The sequence below is a fragment of the Carettochelys insculpta genome, chromosome 4, assembly GCF_033958435.1.
Source record: "Carettochelys insculpta isolate YL-2023 chromosome 4, ASM3395843v1, whole genome shotgun sequence".
NCBI lineage: Eukaryota > Metazoa > Chordata > Testudines > Carettochelyidae > Carettochelys > Carettochelys insculpta.
Window position 1 is genome coordinate 111,999,298 of NC_134140.1, and position 20,263 is coordinate 112,019,560.

Genomic DNA, 20,263 nt, shown 5'->3' on the forward strand with positions numbered 1-20,263 from the left:
CCATTTTCTGTCTCCTCTTAGTGCAGTTTACTTACGACCTCCGTGACAAACAGTAAAAGAATAAACAAATAATGCTTGGCCAAATCCACAGCTGGTAGAAATGGGCATCCATTTACTCTGTCTGAGATTCTAACCCCTTAGAAAGAAAAAGCGTCTTGTGTACTTCTTACACTTTCAAAAAAAAAAAACCTAGTTCCTTTCAAATCATTTATCAGCTCAGTGCTTTTTCATTGCAGGTATCACGTCATTGTGATCGTATTAGTATATTGTTTTCCACTGCTTGTCATGGGTATCACTTATACCATAGTTGGAATTACCCTTTGGGGAGGAGAGATTCCAGGTGACACATCTGACAAATACCATGAGCATCTCAAAGCTAAGAGAAAGGTACCGTTCCATTAAACCTTGCTAAGTAAATTTGTATTGATTTTTTTGCTGCTGAAATCACTAGCAATTATGTTGTAAAGTATTGGAAGTGTTTTATTCCAAACAGAATGGCAGTTGTGACAGTTGCTAAAGGATTCTCAATTAAAACTACAATTAATTTTGGCAGGGTGGTGGGGTTTTTTTCAGTTTAGTTGTTGTTCAGACAGATGGAGTAAATGTTTGGAATTTACCTCTTCACTCCAATTCTAAGGGCCTGAGCAACATTGACCAAGGAATATAATTGTGTCCATGAGATCTGGTAGCTGAAGAGCTGCCGCATTACAGAATTAAAGTAATATTTCTGGAACTTTCTCTGTTCTCTGAACAATAAGGCCACATCTAGATGGCTCATTAGCACAGAGCTGCTGCCAGAAGTGCTATGCTAATCACAGTTCACGAAATTGCAAAAGGAGGACTACTTGCAAACTCGCGCGGCTAATTAGCATAGCAGTGTGAGATTTTGCTCTCAACAGAGCAGGGAGGTGGCAGGATAGAGCCCTTGTGGACATGCCTCTGCTGGCTTAAGCCTCTTCTTCAGCCAGTCCCTTATGCAACATGGTCCCTGTTCTGCCAGCACCTCCCTCTGGCGAGAGTGAAATCTTGCACAGCTATGCTACTTAGCCATGCATGTTTGCAAATGGTCCTCCATTTGCAATTTCATGAAATGTCATTAGCATAGCACTGACAGCAGCAGAACTGCGCTAATGGGTTGTCTAGATGTGGCCCAAGTCCTCAATGCCTTGATTCAAAGTCAACTGAAGTCAATGGGAATATTTCTACTGACTTAATAAACTTGGGGTCTGGCCTACTTCTGTACATAAATAAGAGCTGATTCACCTATTAAGTAATGAATGCTATACATTAGAAATTAGCACCTTTTACAGTGAGAATCAACAAACTGGTCCTTTCAATTTTTGATGTATTTCATTAGTTGTAACTATCAGTCTAATTAATATTTCAGTTTTTAGCTCATTAATGAACCTTTACACTGACAATTCACTCAGAAGTCTTGCAGCTGGTCACATGGTTCTGATTGTATTGTTTCTGCTTCCGAAGTGGAAGACAGAACTTTTTAAGTGTGATGGTAACAAGATAAATCAGCCCTTATGTCATTCATTTTCAGATAAATAATTACCTGTGCTTAAAGTCTTTAAAGTGGACAAATTTTCAAATCTGGGGCCCAAAAATGGAATGCTAGCTTGCTTTGAGGAGCACATATTCAATTTATCTGACTGAAGTCATCCCAACATTATACAAACATTTGTGAATAATGAACATAATCCTATAAGCCATAACAAACTGAATGGAACACTTTGTGAAATACTCGTGTGTATCAGATATTCCAACTCTCCCACCAGCTCTCCATCACAATGAAAAATTCACATAGAAGGATAGCAATACATTCTGCTTGCTAACAGTGCTGCAGTGTTGTGTCTTACACAGCTGTGATCCTGGAATATAAAAAGTATGTTAAGGTAAATAACTATCAGCCCTAATTAAATTAATGAATACTTGCTGGCCATCTACCTATAAAATTCTAGCGTGCTATCGCTCCACAATAAGAGGGAAAAAAGTCTTCCAAAGTCCTGATGCAGTATGCATTAAACCATATTCCTTCGTACGTCCATTGTTTCAACACCGTACAAAAGAACATAGAAGAGGTTCTCCTGGACAATACAAATAATCACACCCTTAGAATAGAGCATGATGTAGGAATGGAAAGGTCATGGCTACCAAAAGTGTTTCTGAGCCCAGAAATCACTCTTCACATTCAGGCATGGGTAGCACAGCCATGTTTCGGGGGGGCAAATGCAATATCTTCTATGTATAGGTTGCAGTCAGTTTCACTCACCCAAGTCCTGAATCAAAACAAAAAGCAGTCAAGTAGCACTTTAAAGACTAGCAAAATAATTTATTAGGTGAGCTTTCGTGGGACAGACCCACTTCTTCAGACCATAGCTATACCAGAACAGACTCAACATTTAAGACACAGAGAACAAAAAACAGAAATCAAGGACAAATCAGAAAAAAAAAATCAAGGAGAGCAAATCAGAGAGTGGAGGGGTGGGGGAGGAAGGTCCCCCAACTCAAACCACTGCAACGTATTATTAAAGACCTACAACCTATCCTTGATCAGGATGCCACACTCCAGAAGGCCCTGGGTGACAGGCCTGTTCTCTCCTACAGACAACCTCCCAACCTCATGAGGATCCTCACAAACAGCCACAGTCTATACCCCAGGAATACCAGTCCTGGAACCTTTCCCTGCAACCAAGCCCGCTGCCAGCTTTGTCCACATATCTTCTCTGGAAATACCATCACTGGACCTAACCGGGTTACTCATAGAATCACAGGCATCTTCTCATGCTCCTCTTCTAACATCATATATGCCATCATGTGCCAACAATGCCCAGATGCTTTGTATATTGGACAGACTTCTAACTCCCTTAGACAAAGGGTTAATGGGCACAAAACAGACATCAAAACACTCCAGATCCACAAACCAGTTATTCGACATTTTAATGGAATGGGGCATTCTGTCAATGACCTAAAGGTATGTGTGTTACTGAAAAAAACTTTCGCACCACTATTCAAAGAGAAGCAGCCAAGCTGGCTTTTATATTCAAATTCAGCACACTAATGCGTGGTTTGAACTGGGATGTGAACTTTCTGAGTCACTACAGGGGCTTGTCTGCATACTTGGCTTAATCTAATTCTTGACCTTCCTCCCCCACCTCTCCACGCTCTGATTTGCTCACCTTGATTTTTTTTTTCTGATTTGTCCTCCTCGATTACTGTTTTTGGTTCTCTGTGCCTTAAATATTGAGTCCATTCTGGTATAGCTATGATCTGAAGAAGTGGGTCTGTCCCACGAAAGCTCACCTAATAAACTATTTTGCTAGTCTTTAAAGTGCTACTTGACTGCTTTTTGCTTTGAGTATATAGACTAGCACGGCTCCCTCTCTGTTTCTCAGACAGCTAGCAGAGGAGAAGCAAGTGCACAGAAAGCACAATAAGGGCTTGCCAGACACCCACTACCTCTGCAAGAGATGCAGCAAGGACTGCCGCTATCATGTGGGTCTTCATAGTCACCATAGACACTGTAAATGAAGTCCTCAATTGAAACTTTAAAGGGCGCGATCCATAGTCTATGCAGACTGAAGGATGCCTACTAGGCTACCACCTGCAAGTTGGATCCATGTGATTAATAGCTAGTAAAACTCAGTGGGGAAAACATTGGAAATGACATTAAACAGCCTTTTTCTGGAAGGCAAGGCACCAGCAGCTCTTAGGCTACATCTACACTACCAGATAAATTTGATTTTATTAAATTCAATTTTATAAGTCTGGGTTTTATAAATTCGATTTTGAGTATCCTTTCATCTCACAAAGTCCACACAAAGTCAAGTTAGTGCTGCTGCACTAGAGTGGCCAAACATTGACTGTTGCAGCCGTGCACTGTGGGAACCTATCCCACAGTTTTCTCAGCCCCACAGTCGGTGCCCTCCCTCTGGACCCTCCTGCACCTCTGCTGCTGGCAGCATTCATCCTGCTGCCTGGTTCCCAGGTCCCCACAGGTTGCAGAAACCAGGAAATTGACCAGTGCTGCTGCACCTGGCTCACAGGAGCTGGGACCCAGGTGCTGCTCTGGTCAGTTTCCTGGCTCCTGAGAGTGGCAGGGAGCTGGGAGCTAGATGCAGCAGTGCTGTGAGTTTCCCAGCTCCATGCCACTTGGAGGAGCTGGAAAACTGACCAGGTACAACAACTCCAGTCAGCCTCTGGAGGCTAATGAATTCACCTCAAAGACATGGAGATTCCACACCAGCCAAACTTGATGCTACACCCACCGGCCGTGTCTACACAAGCCCCAAACTTCGAAATGGCCATGCAAATGGCCATTTCGAAGTTTACTAATGAAGCGCTGAAATGCATATTCAGCGCTTCATTAGCATGTGGGTAGCCACGGCACTTCGAAATTGATGCACTTCACCGCCGCACGGCTCATCCCGACGGGGCTCCTTTTCGAAAGGACCCCGCCTGCTTCGAAGTCCCCTTATTCTCATCAGCTCATGGGAATAAGGGGACTTCGGAGCAGGCGGGGTCCTTTCAAAAAGGAGCACCGTTGGGACGAGACATTCGGCGAAGCACATCAATTTCGAAGTGCCGCGACCGCCCACATGCTAATGAAGCGCTGAATATGCATTTCAGCGCTTCATTAGTAAACTTCGAAACGGCCATTTGCATGGCCATTTTGAAGTTTGGGGCTCGTGTAGATGTAGCCTCCCAGTTGCAACTTTATTATGATATTGATATTAGCGCTCCCTAAACTGAGCATTATTACAGTGAAGACAGTAACTTGGCATAATCGAGCTAACCACTTTAAATTTGAATTTATATCATCGTGTAGATGTTGCTTTAAAGAAGCAGTCATTCAGGTCTGCTCAAGAAACCGTCTTTTAACAGACTTTCTTACTAGTCATTGCTCAGCTCTCTTCTCGTTTGAAGAGATTATTTGAAATGAATTTTAAACCAAGTGAAAACTGACATGCAATCCGTGAGGAAATCTGGAAAATGTACTTAATTGTGTTTTTTTCCCCAGTAGCTAAATGCTTTAGATTCTTTTCAAGCAAAATTAAAGGTTTCCACAGTTCTCTATTTAGGTCTTTAATAGGGTATTCAGCTAGCAAATTAATCTGTCATCACAATATCACCCATCCAATAAAAAAATAAATAAATAACCTTGCCTGTATTTGTAACAGGGACATTATTACAGAACCCTACAGTGATATCTCTTCACTGGGCATTTATCTTGCTCATTACCTGCACCTCCTCAGTAGGTCACAAAACGTAGCAGTGAATGAAGCCCAGGATTTGACAGTGAAGTTAAACTGAGAAATGACTGTGTGACAAATGCAGTTTGCAAAAGGGAGTTTGGAAGGAAACATTAAGTGCAAGCTGCTGAGTGAGGAGAGCCAAACCTTCCTACTTGCACAAAGAAATTCAGCACATTGGATAGTAGTGGCTAAAATAAATCAAGAATGTGTGAGGAAAGCTAGGGCTGTGAAGAGAATAACGGCCTTTTTCTTTTTTTTTTTTTTTTTGCTAATAGTCTACTAAATTCATTAAGACCATAACCGTTTAGGACTTTAAATATATACAAGATATTAGAAATGGCTACTTTAACATGATGGTAAGCCCCTGTTTTCCTCATGCCTCTTCACATTCTCTCTCTGCCTGAAGTGAGCGCGTACTGGAATTCATGCATTGCAAATGTACAATGAGAGGATTCATAGTGCATGAAGCGTACAACAACTGCATCAGCAGTGTTAGTCGTGGAGCCCTTGGATAGCTCTTCAGTTACACTTTTGCAATCTCACATATGATTTGTGAAGCGACTGGTATTTGGAAACTCAAAAAGGCAAATTGATAGACCAGGTTCCAAGTTAGGTTCTCCTTTGTTCTTCCTGCAAACCTTAATTAAAAGCTACCATTCTGCCTTTATTCAAATGGAGAGAATTTTGGCTAGTTACTTAACACATGGAGGGCCTGCAATGATTACATTTTATTATGAAGGAGCAGTGCTTTTTCTGTGATGGTACTTGCCCAGTACTAAGTACAAGCACCTTGGCAGCCCCAGCCACGGGATTGGCTGTGGGGGGAGTAGCAGGCAGCCGGCTTAGTACCAGCTCCTCTTTTTTCACAAAAAAAAAAGGCATTGCAAAGGGGTAAATATACAACAGCACTGGGGGGTTGACGTTTGCAGTGAGGTGCAGCTAAAGGGTACAGATTGTTGGGAATGCTGGTTAATGCTAGTAGTTGATGAACAGCACATGTAAGACATAAGTTGGTAAGCAACTTCGCAGTTGAGTGTCTACACACACCCTACTTCGAAGTTAACTTCAAAGAAAGGGAAAGTGTGTGTAGACTCTCTGCTGGCTACTTCGAAGTAGTGCCTAACTTCAAAGTTAACTTCAAAGTTCATTCCTAGCATAAACACAGCCATAAAGAAGGCATTGGAAGTTTGCAAAGAAAGTGGCTAAGACCTAACAAACAAATTAAATTATCAACAGCTTTGAAGACATTCCCATTTTGTCTGTCTATACTTATCTCCCACATCGTCACATTCTTCTCAAATTAACATTGAGATCTTGAGGGAGGAGCACCTTACAACTTGAGATGAGTAAAACCATTTCTGATGTTTTGGAGGGCCCCAGTCTTGCAGCATTTCAAAAGCTTGGGACAATATGGCAGAAGTTTAGAGAGTATCAGTTTCCCAGGTAGTGGGGCTACAGTTACACTACAACAATCTGTCAATAGAAGTCACTGTCGGACAAGATTTCCTGACAAAACTTCTGTTGATAGAGTGTGGCCACACACAAAAGCCGATTGGAAGAGTGCTCTGGTTTGTCAACAGAGCAGTCGGACTGCCCAGCTGCTCTCTCAACAAAACAGGCACTCAGAAGCACAGCAGACAAGGCTGCACATTGTTCTTGATGCCTATCTGTTGAGAGAAGGCCCCGCACAGAGTATCAATACCGCGTTTGTGTCAACAGAATCCGCCAACAATAGTGTTATGCTTCATGACTGAGAGGCAGAACGCTGCCAGTGAAAATGCTGAGTTTTGTTGACAAACTGTCCACAAAACTCATTTAGTGTATGGAGGTTCCGCCAGTTTTGTCGGCAAAACTAGGGTTTTGTCAGCAAAACTCGCTAGTGTAACCATAGCCAGAGAGAAGAGGATCTGCCACGCATAGGATGCCCTAGCTCAGGGCCAGATTAACCTGTAGACCAGTGATCTTGGTTCCCACCCCAGCTGCAGTAGCACCTCCACCAATTTGTGCTCAAAGCTTGAACTCAGTCATGTCCTGATATTCAGAAATTATTTTTGTCTTAGATTTCCCCCACTTTCCATTTCTGAGTCTCTCAGCTTTCTGTTTCAGCCAGGACTAGGCGGAAAGGATAAAAGTATTCCAACAGAGGCTATTGTTGCATCACTGCTGGTCAAGCCAAGACCAGAATTTAGTGGAAATGGAGTGAGAGATTTTTTGCTAACTTACACAAGTCTGCAGGATACAGCTGGACACACATTTGAACTTGCATGTGTCCCATCTGTTTCATTGATCTACCTCTTTGAGGTTTACCCAACACCAGTCTGAGCTTTAGAACAAGACCAAGATGGAGGCTGCTTCCACACTATCATTCTCCCGTAGGAGGTGCCATGGTAATGAGGCAATTGGAGCAAGGCTAATGAGGTGGCTGATGTGCATATTGAGTGCCTCATTAGCATAATGGTGGCTGCATGAATGTCAAAGTGCAAACTTCGAATTGCAGATTGATAGTGAAGATGGCAGCAGGTTCAAAATAAATGCCCCACTTCGACATTCCCTTACTCCCACAGAACTAGATCAAAGTAAGGGAATGTTGAAGTGGAGCACTTATTTCAAAGCTGCCCCCATCTTCACTGTCAATCTGCAATTCGAAGTCTGCACTTCAAAATCCGTGCAGCTGTCTTTATGCTAGTGTGGTGCTGAATATGCATGTTAGTGCCTCTTTAGCCTGCTTCATATTGCCTCATCACCACGACACCTCCAATAGGAGAGTGATAGTGTAGAAGAAACCTGAGAATCAGCAGATACTTTTCCTTCTTATTAAACCTTTGCCATGAGACCTGACTTGTGTTTCTGTGCTTCGGTCTCATTCTATAACCATATTCACAATGAAACAATTTCCATGGCCAATTTTCTATAGATGGGAAGCTTTCAATAATAAATACGGGAAACTCTTCAGTGTCAGTGTCACAATCCCCCTGACATTTTTAATGCACATTCATCCCTAGCTTTTCAACCACTCTGTTTTATTTGGTCATCAATTCCAATTCCCTTTATAAATTTACAGAGGCTGTAAAAAGGGATTATCCAATGTACATTTTAAAGATCAAAATACAGATAGAAAGTAATAGCTTCCCATCATTTCTCAAAGAATAGATGAAAGCAATACATTTCTGGTATAACATTTTTGTGACAAAGATTGTTTTGATAAAATAGGAGTTTTGGATCAACGATTAGACCATGAATAGAAAGTTCTATATTTCAACCCTATTCATTTTTAATCTTTCCTCTAACTTTACCTTTGCCAGTTAATTTTATGCTAATCATATTCCACTGTGTATGTCTTTTTTATGACTCCAACATTTGCTTCTGCACCCTCACATCAACTTCCTTCTTCATTGCAATATGTATAAAAGCTACACATGGCCTGTCCCAGGTCCAATCAGCCTGGAAGTACAGGTAGAGTTTCCTACTATGTCATACGGTTCGTCTCCCTTACATCAGGGATTGATGCTGGAGCAATTGATCCACTGCCCCTTTATTTATTGCATCTTCTTACACACAATAAGTCAATCTCCAAGTGTTCTCCTGTCAATGATGGTACCCCACCAGGATTAGAAGAGTAGCCAGCATTGGTGGGAGAGCAGTCATCTCCAATCTTACGACACACAGGAAGCCACAGTAAGTGTGTTGACTTCAGCTATGCTATTTGCTGAAATCACATAGATTAGATTGACTGTGGGGGATTGGTATAGACAAGACCATAGAATCCCAGGAAGTAAATTGGTAAGCAGACAGGTGCCATAGTGTCAATTATGTGAACAAATTTGGAAAGCTAGATACTAAAATAGTGATTCCAAGAGGAAGGATGCATAACCAGTGAGATGAGACACCTCTATTTAATTGGTTAATTTAATTGGCACTATGCATGAGATAATGATGACCAGAGAGATATCTCAGATCTTCTTCTTTAGATGTAAAACATTTCAAATAGCTTGTTGATTGTTTGGATGTAACAAAGTCAAGATTTGGATCTCTGATGTGAATTTGAGAAGCAACTCTCTGTGGGAAGCAAATGCAAAAAGAGCACAGAATTACATGTGTCTGAGGCAGGGTTACAATCTAATGTGAAAGTTCAAAAATTTGCACAGAATAAAAGGGTGACAAGTTGCTCTTGGTAAACAAAAACTTTTATTTTTTTCAGGTGAACCTCTAAAGGGTCAACACAATCTTAGATTAAGACACCCCAAATCAACACTTTACAGTAATGTGCTGAAAACAATATTTAATATAAATTTTACAAAATATCAATAAAGCACAGGAAAAAATAGCCATTTCTCCACACTCCACATGTAGACAGACAAGCAGAACTCTGCTGGGCTCCTCACATGTAGAACTGAGCCCTCTCTCCATCACAGGTAGAATATTAAGATTGTGATCCTTAACAAATTAATGAATGAGATGGTATTTCCAAATCAGGAACTAGTGTTGGCTTGTCTCTGGCAGTCCTCACAACCCCTACAGGAAAAAGATGTTGTCCAGATTATCAGAACATGCAGACAGCTGAAATAATGCCATGTCCAGGCACCATATCTACAGCCGCAGGCTTGTGTATATGGCATTATTGCTCCTCAGTCCGGAAGCCTCAGGACATGACCAGTCCTGAATCAGGGGGGGTTTCTGGACCACAGAAGTCAATTCCAGCCACTCTCTTGTGGGCCTCTGGATTTTGCTCCTGTCTGTCAGTTTCTGCTCCTGGCTGCCAGCCCCCGGCCCCTCAGCCTGGCCTCCAGCTTCCAGCCCTCCAGCCCAGCCCCTGAGCTCCAGCTCTGGCTGTCAGGCTCTGTTCCTGGCTACCAACCCAAACCCTTGCCACTACCAGCCTGTTCCCATCCACCAGGCTCTGCTGCCAGACCAGAGAGATGGGCCACCAGCCCCCAGTCTGGGACTCCACTCCCAGCTGCCAGCCAGCTCTCTGGTCTGACAACAACTGTGATCCTGATGCCCCAGAGTATCCATGGGGTCCCTGATGATGCTTCACCATCCATGTTACTGGACCAGAGAGCCCCAGATTAGAGAGGTCCAACCTGTATGCACCCACTCCATCCTGCATGAAATACAGAAGAATACTAAAGAAGTGGTGGTGTTGTGGTCTGACATTAGACAGTAGTCTCAATAGGTTTCATACGCTTGAGCTCTCATACATTTTACTTCAGGGTCTCATCACTGGTAACCTTAAATAATGTTGTCTTTCATGCTCTCACAGTGTGTTATCAGAAGAGGACCCTTTACCTTCATCCAGCTACTGTTCCTGTGCTCCAAATAATTGACATACTATTTAAATTAGATTGCAGACATTCTCAGTACATTTTTCTTCTGAAAGCTTTAGATCCTACCTTCAGTTAATAGCCATTCCATACACCATTCATGTTTTTCTGTCGGTGTTTCTCAACACTGACTTAGAACCCTGACTTAGAACTGACTGTAACCCAAGTTTTTTTTATAAAGTACCCTGTTTCAAAAATAATTTGAAGTACCCCCAGACTTTGCTTGCTTACCCCTAAGGGTACGTGTACCACCAGTTGAGAAACATGGTCCTAACATAATCTGAGGTCTTGAAACGAGTGCCATTTAACCATTCCAGATTACTGTACCCTTTTCAGGAATGAGATTTGTTTTGCATACCACCAAGTTACACCTCATTTAAAAACTACTTACTTACAAAAACTTGCAAAAAATATCACAGAAGACTACCACTGAAAACTTGCTGACTTTCTGCCATTTTATTATCAAATAAATGCATTGGAATAGAAATATTCTTCTTACATTTCAGCATAAGGCATATGAAGCAGTAGAAACAAGTCACTTTCTGAATGAACTTTTAGACAGTACTGACTTTACTGGTGTTTGTTTTTGTTGTATTTTTTATGTAGACTGTTGTAAAACTAGGCAAATATCTAGACGAGCTGATGAACGCCGGAAGACCTCAGTGTACCCCCAAGAGTACACAGCTCCTTGGTTGAGAAACACTGGGCTAAGTGCATCGGAGATTAAAAATTACCTTCTTTTTGGAAGTACAGGTTGATCCTCTCTAGTCTGGCACTCTCTCACCCAGCAGCACCCATAATCCAGCATGATTTTAGTTCACCAGATGACCACTTATCATGGGTGTGGCCATATTTCGTGCAGTCCCATAAAGTTTATTTGCAGCCACCAGTCCTGGCTTTCAATGTTCTGGACTGTTATCTAGCTCTAATTTACCCCTAAATGTCTTCTAAGAGCTCAGTAAGTAGTGGAAGTGTTGGTAAGGCTGCTAGAAAATGTTGAGCTCCCGTGGTCTGGCAAATTCTCTCATTCAGCACCCATCAGGACCCAAGGGTGCTGGAATAGAAAAGTTTAACCTGTGCATTAAATTATGTTTTTATGGCACATCATTACCAAGTTTCATAACCCAAGTGACTGTCACCTGCCTTGACCTGTGTTTTTCTTTTTTATCTGCTACTACAGTACTGTAACCCAGATGTTCTTTCTGGAACTACTAGCCTCAAAAGTTACGTGCAGTGTTGTTGTAACCATGTTTTCCCCTGAATATTAGAGACCGAAGGTGGGTGAGATTGTATCTTTTATTGCACCAGCTCCAATTGGTGAGAAAGACAAGTTTCAAAGCCATGATCCTCTGCATTTGCCACTTTTTCGTTAAACATAAAGCAAGATACTCCTCAGGGAGCAGTTAAATCACTTTTGGAGCTTTGTTCTCCTGTGCTTCGTCTCAGACAGACACAAGCCCTTTTTTATTCAGGAAAGGGCATTAAAAATGTTTTCTCTAAATAAAAGCTTGTTTATCTGTAAGGTAATTCCTAATCTTTATAGGAAAAGATAAGAGATGCGTCCGCTACTAAAATATGTCAAGGACAGAGAATGGTCTCGAGGGTGCCGGATGAAGTAGAATGTGTTCAGATTTGTTGACAGAGAGCATATCTCAGAACATGAAATTATTTAGCCAGTTCATGAAGCCACCAATTATGTCCATCAGAATTAATTATGAGATGAATTACACCATTAAACTTCAATGCTTGGTTTGCTAAATGCAAACAAGCAGGAGATGTGGCTAGGGTAATGAAGCTATATGAATGGACTTTGGACTTAATGAAAATTAATTTCAGATTTAAGGTAAATGAAATTAGCGTCGAGGATGGATGAACACAAAAGCCATGGAGTAAGTCAACACATTCAGTCCTTTTGAACTGCCCTTTTAAACCATTATCAACACTAGAGAGACATAGGTAATTAAATTGGCAGGATAGCCCCATTGTAGGCAATGATGTAGCATATTCTCCATGATCAAGCTACACCTAGTGCAGACTGCTTGCAGTTTTCTGCCCAAAATAGGCTCTCATTGACATTAAAAACAAGAAAATAATAAACACAAATACAGTATCGAGGTATATAACTTTATTGAGGCATTTTTTGGGATACCATTAACTTGAACTTTATTAAGGTTCCATGAATAATTTTAGTACCCATAACGATTCCATGGTCCACAGCCTACAATGACAGAACCAGTCAGGTTTCTACTCTGAGAAAATTCTTATAAAGTGTTTCAAATAACTTATTAAATCCTTTCCATGATCTTGTATATAAAGTTTAAATGGACTGTTTAGTCACTGAAAAAACAGCTCACTGTCATGCATCATAGTTTGGATTTTATTGTTTCACTCTTCAAGCACTCATGAATCGCCCTGGTCAAAAATTGAGACATGAAAGAATGAAAAATAATTTCCTTAAAATGTGTTAAAAGAAACCAAAACTAGTTACCCATACCAAAATATTCTAGGCTGACCATACAAGTTTTGATTTTTTTAAAATGGGATTACTCCTTTCAGGCATCATTTGCCTTTTCCTAATATATCTGTCCATTGGTCCGGAAGATTTTTTGGTGGTTAATTTTAGAATTTATTAAATAACTATTGGAGGGGTCAGCAACCAAAAGAGCAAGAAGAGCTATATTTTTCTGAATTCAGTTAAAAACTCAATAATTCAAGAATCACAATACATGTGAATACGAGACTGTCCTGAATAAATAATGTCAAGCCATACTATTTTTAACCCCTATTTTAAGAACAGCACACACACATATCCCACAATGCACTCTATTAAAGAGGCAGTTATCCAATGTTGAAGATCACATATTATTTCCTATTTAGATAGGAGCTGTTCATTGTTGGTCTTTTAGGTGTTCACCAAAATATCAAAAATAATTGGGAGGATTTTTTACTTTGCAATTATAGTGTCAGGAACAACAATAGTCCTTAAAGAGCCACATGTGGCTCTGGAGCCACAGGTTGCAGACCCTTGAACTATGGCCTTCCTGCAGCAGATGTAAATGAAGTAAGGTTTGCTGGTCCTTTCCTTTCTGGTGTGATATTAAGGTTTCTTTCAGCCAACCATTTCAGACAGTCTTCCCTGGCACTGCCTTCAGTGGCTAGTAGGAGAACCCAGGCTTACCATGTACTCTGGCGTCCAATCCAAGGACCTATTAGTCGGCAACCAAGGTCTATTCCCTACTGAATCTTGCTACCTTTCTCTGAGCATCTTCTACACTTTCCAACTCTCTCCTTCCAGGGAGAAACCAGAGGCTGCCTGCCTCTGTAGTTCTACACCTTCTTCTCCCAGAGATGGACAAAAGCCCCATCCATGTAGCTCTTCCCCTACCTCCTTCCAATTTTCTCCCTTTATAATCCCAGCTCAGGTTGGTCCTTCTCAGTTGAGCTCCCCCCTCCAATCAAGGTATTGCCTAATCACCAGAGTCCCAGCAGCTGTGGCCCATTGATTTAAATAGTCTTCTTCTCACTCCACATTAACCCTTTCCAGACAAGTGCCTGATCACCCCATCACAACCTCATCACCTTAGAAACATAATTGGCAGAGAAAGAGGGGGAAAGCAGGGTGCTGAAATGACTGTTATACTGTTTCCACAGTAGCCAGCAAAGCTGAGCAGGCACAACCGATACTCAATACACTCTATTAAAAGTTGTGACAATGGTCATTCCCAAAGGCCATGTCTATACTAGAGTGATCTTTCAAAAGATGATCTTCTGGTAGATTTTCTTTTGAATGAGCCTGTCCAAGCACAAAAAAAGCAGATCAAAAGATCAATCCACTCTTTTGATAGAGAACGTACGCACAGCCCCAACTCTCTCAAAAGAAAGGGGCAGGGATCAAAAAATCCATCACCGTGAGGACTGCTTTTTTTTTAAAAAAAAGGGCCCACAGAGCATCTGCACGTGATTTTTTTCTGAAAGAAGCTTTCAAAAGTAGGTGCTCCTTATAATCCAGCAGCGGAAGAGGGCTTCTGAAAGAAGGGACACATTCTTTTCATTTCATATAGAAAGAGCGCATTTTGTGTGTTGGCTCTCCATGTGATCTTTCAAAAAAGGGCTGGATTTTCTGAAAGAACTTGCTAGTGTAGACGTGGCCGAAGTGTCCTCAGAAGTGCTGTTCCCCAGTTTGGATACAATTCTACTGTACTTAACAAAATGGATACTCTTGTACAGTCCCTTTCTAACTGAGAAGTCAAGCACTTAAAATATGGAAAGTAAAACCTGAACAACATTGCCATTAATTTACTTCTAATTCAATTTAGATGAAATAATCAACACATGTTTCATAAGTGTGGTTTTTTGGTTTTGTTTTTCTTTTTTGTCTCTGAGGTAATAACATCTTCAGCCTTTTGAAGAAAGATGCTACTACCTTCTGAAATGCATGATTATAATGGAAATAAAATAATAGGTCTAACAACTGCTTTGCAAGCTGAATTGAGCCATGTATTTTGAAAAAAAGTGCTGTTAAGAGACTAGTACCATCTTTATGTTCAGGCAACACAGTTTTGTTCACATCAAAGGGTTAAAAAATAAGTGGCTCTTCTATTCAATGTTTAGCACTTTCCCCCCAGGACACTTTCATATAATGAATGTTAAAGAAATGTGATAATCATCTTACATGGTCTCTTATTATACAGATTTACTGGGAAAAGGGCTTACTTATAAAGGCAAGCATTTAACTGAACTTGTGAATATATGAAGAAGACCTTTAAGGTCACTCCCCAGTCATAGCACGTGCTGGTCTCCAAGGATACTAAGCTATGCAAGCTACTTTAAATTTTAAGGGAGTACTTCTCATTTTTAGAGGTCACATGTTGAGATCCCCATTTCTAGAGCTGAAATGTGCTTTCTGCCTTTCCTGTATGCCCTAAATAAATAAATCACTCAGTCTGTTCATACTTATTTCCATTTGTGCCCATCACACATGAAATTCCCGCCTGTGCTAACAGCCAGACTAAGGCTCATGCACCATTTTTAGTTTCCACTGTAGTTCTATGCTAAGAACGTAAGAGAAGAACAAGCCTTGTGCTGGCCAATTACACAGGCATAAATTTCAACCTAGTAAAGTACAAAATTTAGAATCACAATAGTAAGTCAAAACCAGAAAAGAAAAGTTGTGATCAAGATCACTTTAATAGCATAGGCCTGAATTATGGTTTTTACAGCTGTAGCACATTGCAGGAAATAATAAAGCACCTCCTGCTCCCTCTTGGTGGAAGGAAGACGGATTAGGAGCCTATCATGGGTGCTGTGGAAACTGGCTGAACAGTGAATAAACTGTTGACCCCATCTTGCTACAATGTTTTAGTAGTGGAATTGGAGCTTGCATAGACACACCCAAGCTAGCTTTTATCTAGCTGGCTCCGGTACTGAAACAGTGAATCTGCACAGACTTATGTGTGGCCTGCAGAAGATTCTTGATTGACTAGCATGTGCTGAAGCCCATGCTGTCACAGTGTCACTGCTTTGGTACCTAAGCTAGCTAGAATAACCCTGGTTTGGTATGTATACAGAACTGTGATCACAGCATCTGATTGCAGAGTAGAAATACACTTAGACATGAGCCCTCTGACCTAACATGCACTATCAGCAATGCTAGAGTTCACTCCGATTCTCCCTTGTCCAAATAGCAAAATTATGGCGGGTGCAGTAGAGAAAAATGGAGTCCTTGTGCTTTCTCCCACCTGTAGGACGCAGGTGCTGAGCCATTCAAAACTTGGTACTTATAGAATCACAGAATCATAGAGTTAGAAGAGACCTCAGGAGAGCACCAAGTCCAACCCCCTGCTCAAAGCAGGAAGAATCCCAACTAAACAATCCCAGTCAGGGCTTTGTCAAACAGGGACTTAACAAGCTCTAGGGACAGATCATACTTATGTATGATTAGATAAATGCTATAAGATCATCTTCCTCTATTTTCTTCTGCTACCTTATGAAAATGAAGGCTCTGCCCCTTCGTAGAGTTCCTTGATCTTCTAAAGCTGAGCAATTTTGTTGCATTAAGCCCATCTTCCAGGTCACGAATACTGCACTCTCCTCCAAAATGACTCCTCTGAAAGCCTCTGCATTTCTTCCACCACTGCTCTAATGATTTCTCATTTAATTTCAGCCAACAACCTATTCAAGTGTAATTTTTTTCCTCGAGAACAGCAACCTTTTGCCATCTGTGAAATAGCAAGTATAAATTATGTGAGCTGGGTAAAAAGTGATTTCCTCTTCGGTGATGCAGAAGAATGTTTTGGCCTCTTGCTTCCAGTTACTTTATCTGTTGAACTTTCTATCTAAAGTACTTGAAAGAGGCCTCTACATTCACTTTCACACTATGCATCACTTTCAGCACATTGGCTTAGAGAGAGACTCATGTGACCCAAAATCCAGGGTTAAATAGGAAAGTTAATGGAAGATAACTATTACATTCTTAATGTAAAAGGCACGCAAGTCTAACGGATCTAGATGGAGATGCAGCCACCTTAGTGCAGAATCACTCAGTTCCCACTTAAGCCTTTTGAAAACAGGAAAAGCTCTGAATGCACTACATTCCTGCACTGGCAGGGGATGAACTAGATTTCCTAAGAAACATTTCACGTCTCTAGTTTCTGATTCCTTCTTTCTTTTTTTTACTCCATACCACACCAGGCGCCCCATTTGGAGTTCCTCCTTCTCCCTCCTTATACTGTGGATTAACCCAGGTTTGTGACAGTTAAGCAAAATCCAACCGCAAATTATGAAGACTGGAGGAAATTCCACATTCATTTTGTACTTGACAGAACTGCAGAGAAACTGGATAATTTTCTTTCCACAAAACTCAAAGCTGCCACCACAAAGGAACAAGCAACAACTGTGAAATGTGGTATAACAATGCCCGCAATCAAATCTATTTCTAAAAAAGGTCAGAATGGCTTTAATTTCGTAAGCAAAGGTCAGAGTTTATAGGAGATGGTGGCAAATTTAGGAAGCTAAGAAACAGAGGCGTTGCATAGCTGAAAGTGAAACCAGTCAGCATGAAGTCCCTATCTTTTCTAATGCTTCCTATTTAAATAACAAAACAAGATTGTGAACTTTTATTTTTGGATTATGCAAATAGAATGCAGAAGCAGATATTTTTTTTAAATTGCCAGAAAGTGGTTCATAAACCAGAAGAACAAAATAACTTATGAAGTGCTGAAATTGTCACCTGTCTCATCTGATTGAAAGACTATCTGTGCCTTCAAACCACATGATTCTTTACTGTTCCCATCCTGTGTGCACTATTATCTCGCAAGTATTGTTGGTATAGACTGAAAAGGTAACAAAATCACTAGGTTTGTGAAAATGATGTAAAAAGCTTCCATGTTTATAGGAATATAGGCCCACACTAATTTAGAGCAATTTGTAGATTTTAAACTGAGTTTAGATTTTCACATGGCTGATGGGCCCAAAGCATATGTCCAAAAGAATGAGATCATAAGACAGAGGCTTTTTGTTTTTTGTTTTTCGTGATTATGAAAATACCTGTACACGAAAGCCCCAGCTTATGAATGGGCTGTGTTCCAAATGTTTGTTTATAAGACAATTGTTTAGAACCCTGATAGACATAAGGATAGTTATGTTGCCAGGCTAGCCCACAAAAAGCCTATTTAATCCATAATATAGCTGAAATACTCTATAGTTGCAATGAAAAATAGTAGAAATGGGTTTTTTATTTAACCTTGAATGCTGGCGCTTGAGGAAAGACAGGTTTAATTAGAGGAGGGAGAGTTCAGAAGGGGACTTCTGGGCATCCCCCAGCCTCCTCCATGGTCTCTGCACTGGCTCCTGTGGCCACCCCCATCCTCAACCACCCCCCACCAGGCTGTACTCAACTCCCTGTTCACCGGGCGGCAGAGAGTGTTGGGAATGTAGCCTAGAGGACTCAAAATTGAAAGATTTTTAGGTGTTGATATTTCATCAACATGTTGAAAATTTTCAGCAGAAATGTTTGACAACAGAGGAAAAAATAATTTTCATTGACATTTTGCAAAAATTTGGGAAGAAGGGTGCTTTCGGAATCAAGGCACCCTTTTGAAGGAACCCGGCTACATGGGGTATTTTGAAATCAGCACTTTCAAAGGTCCATGGGGCCACCATTATGCAAATGAGGTGCTGAATATCAGCACCTCCTTTTGTATTTTCAGACCTCCATAACTTACATGCCCCTTCCAGAAGGGCGAAGTAGTGTAGCCACTGCTTATTACAAAATAGCACCCAGCTATTTTAAAATGCATTTTGTGCATAGCTGTGCTATTTCAAAATAAGATATTTCTAAATGGATGTTTTGAAATATCTCATTTCCAAATACCTCTCTAGTGTAGCTGTAGCCTACAAGTCCAGTAGTAGGCATCCTTCAGTCTGCATAGACTATGGATCACGCCCTTTATAGTTTCAATTGAGGACTTCATTTACAGCGTCTACTGTGACTATGAAGACCCACACAAGAGTGACAGTCCTTGCTGCATCTCTTGCAGATGTGGTGGGTGTCTGGCAAGTCCTTAGTGTGCTTTCTGTGCGCTCACTTCTCCTCTGCTAGCCGTCTGATCCTCATCTAGCCCTTCTGAAGGTCCTTGTGTAACCCCTGCCTCCATCTGCTGCGGTCGTCTGCTAGCTCTTCCCAGTTGTCCAGCTCGATGTCTACCTCTCTGTGGTCTCTCTTGCAGACAACTTTGTAGCACAACTGGGGGCGTCTGGGAGGTCTTTTGCCAGAGGCTAGCTCACCATACAGGATGTCTTTTGGAATCCTTCCATCATTCATCCTGTGGACGTGGCCAAGCCAGCGGAGCCGACGCTGCCTGAGGAGGGTGTGCATGGTTGGGATTCTAGCTTGCTCGAGGACAGCGGTGTTGGTCACTCTGTCCTTGCATGATATTCCAAGGATGCACCTGAGGCAGCGCAAGTGGAAGACGTTCAGCCTCTTTTCCTGGCGGGCATACAGGGTCCAAGTCTCACTGCCATAAAGGAGGGTGCTGAGGATGCAGGCTCTGTAGACTTGCATTTTGGTGTGAGTGTACAGCTTGTTGTTATTCCACACTCTCTTGCTGAGTCTGGACAGAGATGTGGCCGCTTTTCCGATCCTTCTATTTAGCTCGGTGTCCAACGACAGGGTGTCGGTGATGGTGGACGCGAGGTAAAAGAACTCATGGATGACCTCTAACGTATAGTTGTCAATGCTGATTGATGGGGATTCAGCAACATCCTGACCGAGTATGTTTGTCTTCTTTAGGCTGATGGTAAGCCCAAAGTCCTTGCACGCTTTGGAGAACTGATGCAGCAGTTTTTGAAGCTGGTCTTCTGCGTGAGACACTACAGCAGCATCATCTGCGAACAGCATGTCTCTGATGAGGACTTCCCGCTCCGTAGACTTAGCTTTCAGCCTTGCAAGATTAAAGAGCTTCCCATCAGATCTTGTGTGCAGCAAGATGCCCTCTGTTGAAGATCCAAAGGCATGCTTCAGGAGGAGTGCGAAGAAGATCCCAAACAATGTCAGAGCAAGCACGCATCCTTGTTTGACGCCGCTCCTGATTCTGAAAGCATCCGATAATGCGCAGTCATATTGGATTGTTCCTCTCATGTCTATGTGGAATGACTGGATCATCTTGAGTAACCGTGGGGGAC

At 41.6% G+C, this 20,263-nt stretch overlaps 1 protein-coding gene across 1 annotated transcript in view; it reads left to right on the plus strand.

Moving 5' to 3' along the window:
* Nucleotides 1-20,263, plus strand: part of TACR3 (tachykinin receptor 3) — a 63,568-nt gene that overhangs the window by 31,249 nt on the left and 12,056 nt on the right. Inside the window, exon 3 of the mRNA XM_074991985.1 lies at nt 237-387. Coding sequence (XP_074848086.1) covers nt 237-387 — 151 coding nt within the window. The remainder of the gene's footprint in view (nt 1-236; nt 388-20,263) is intronic.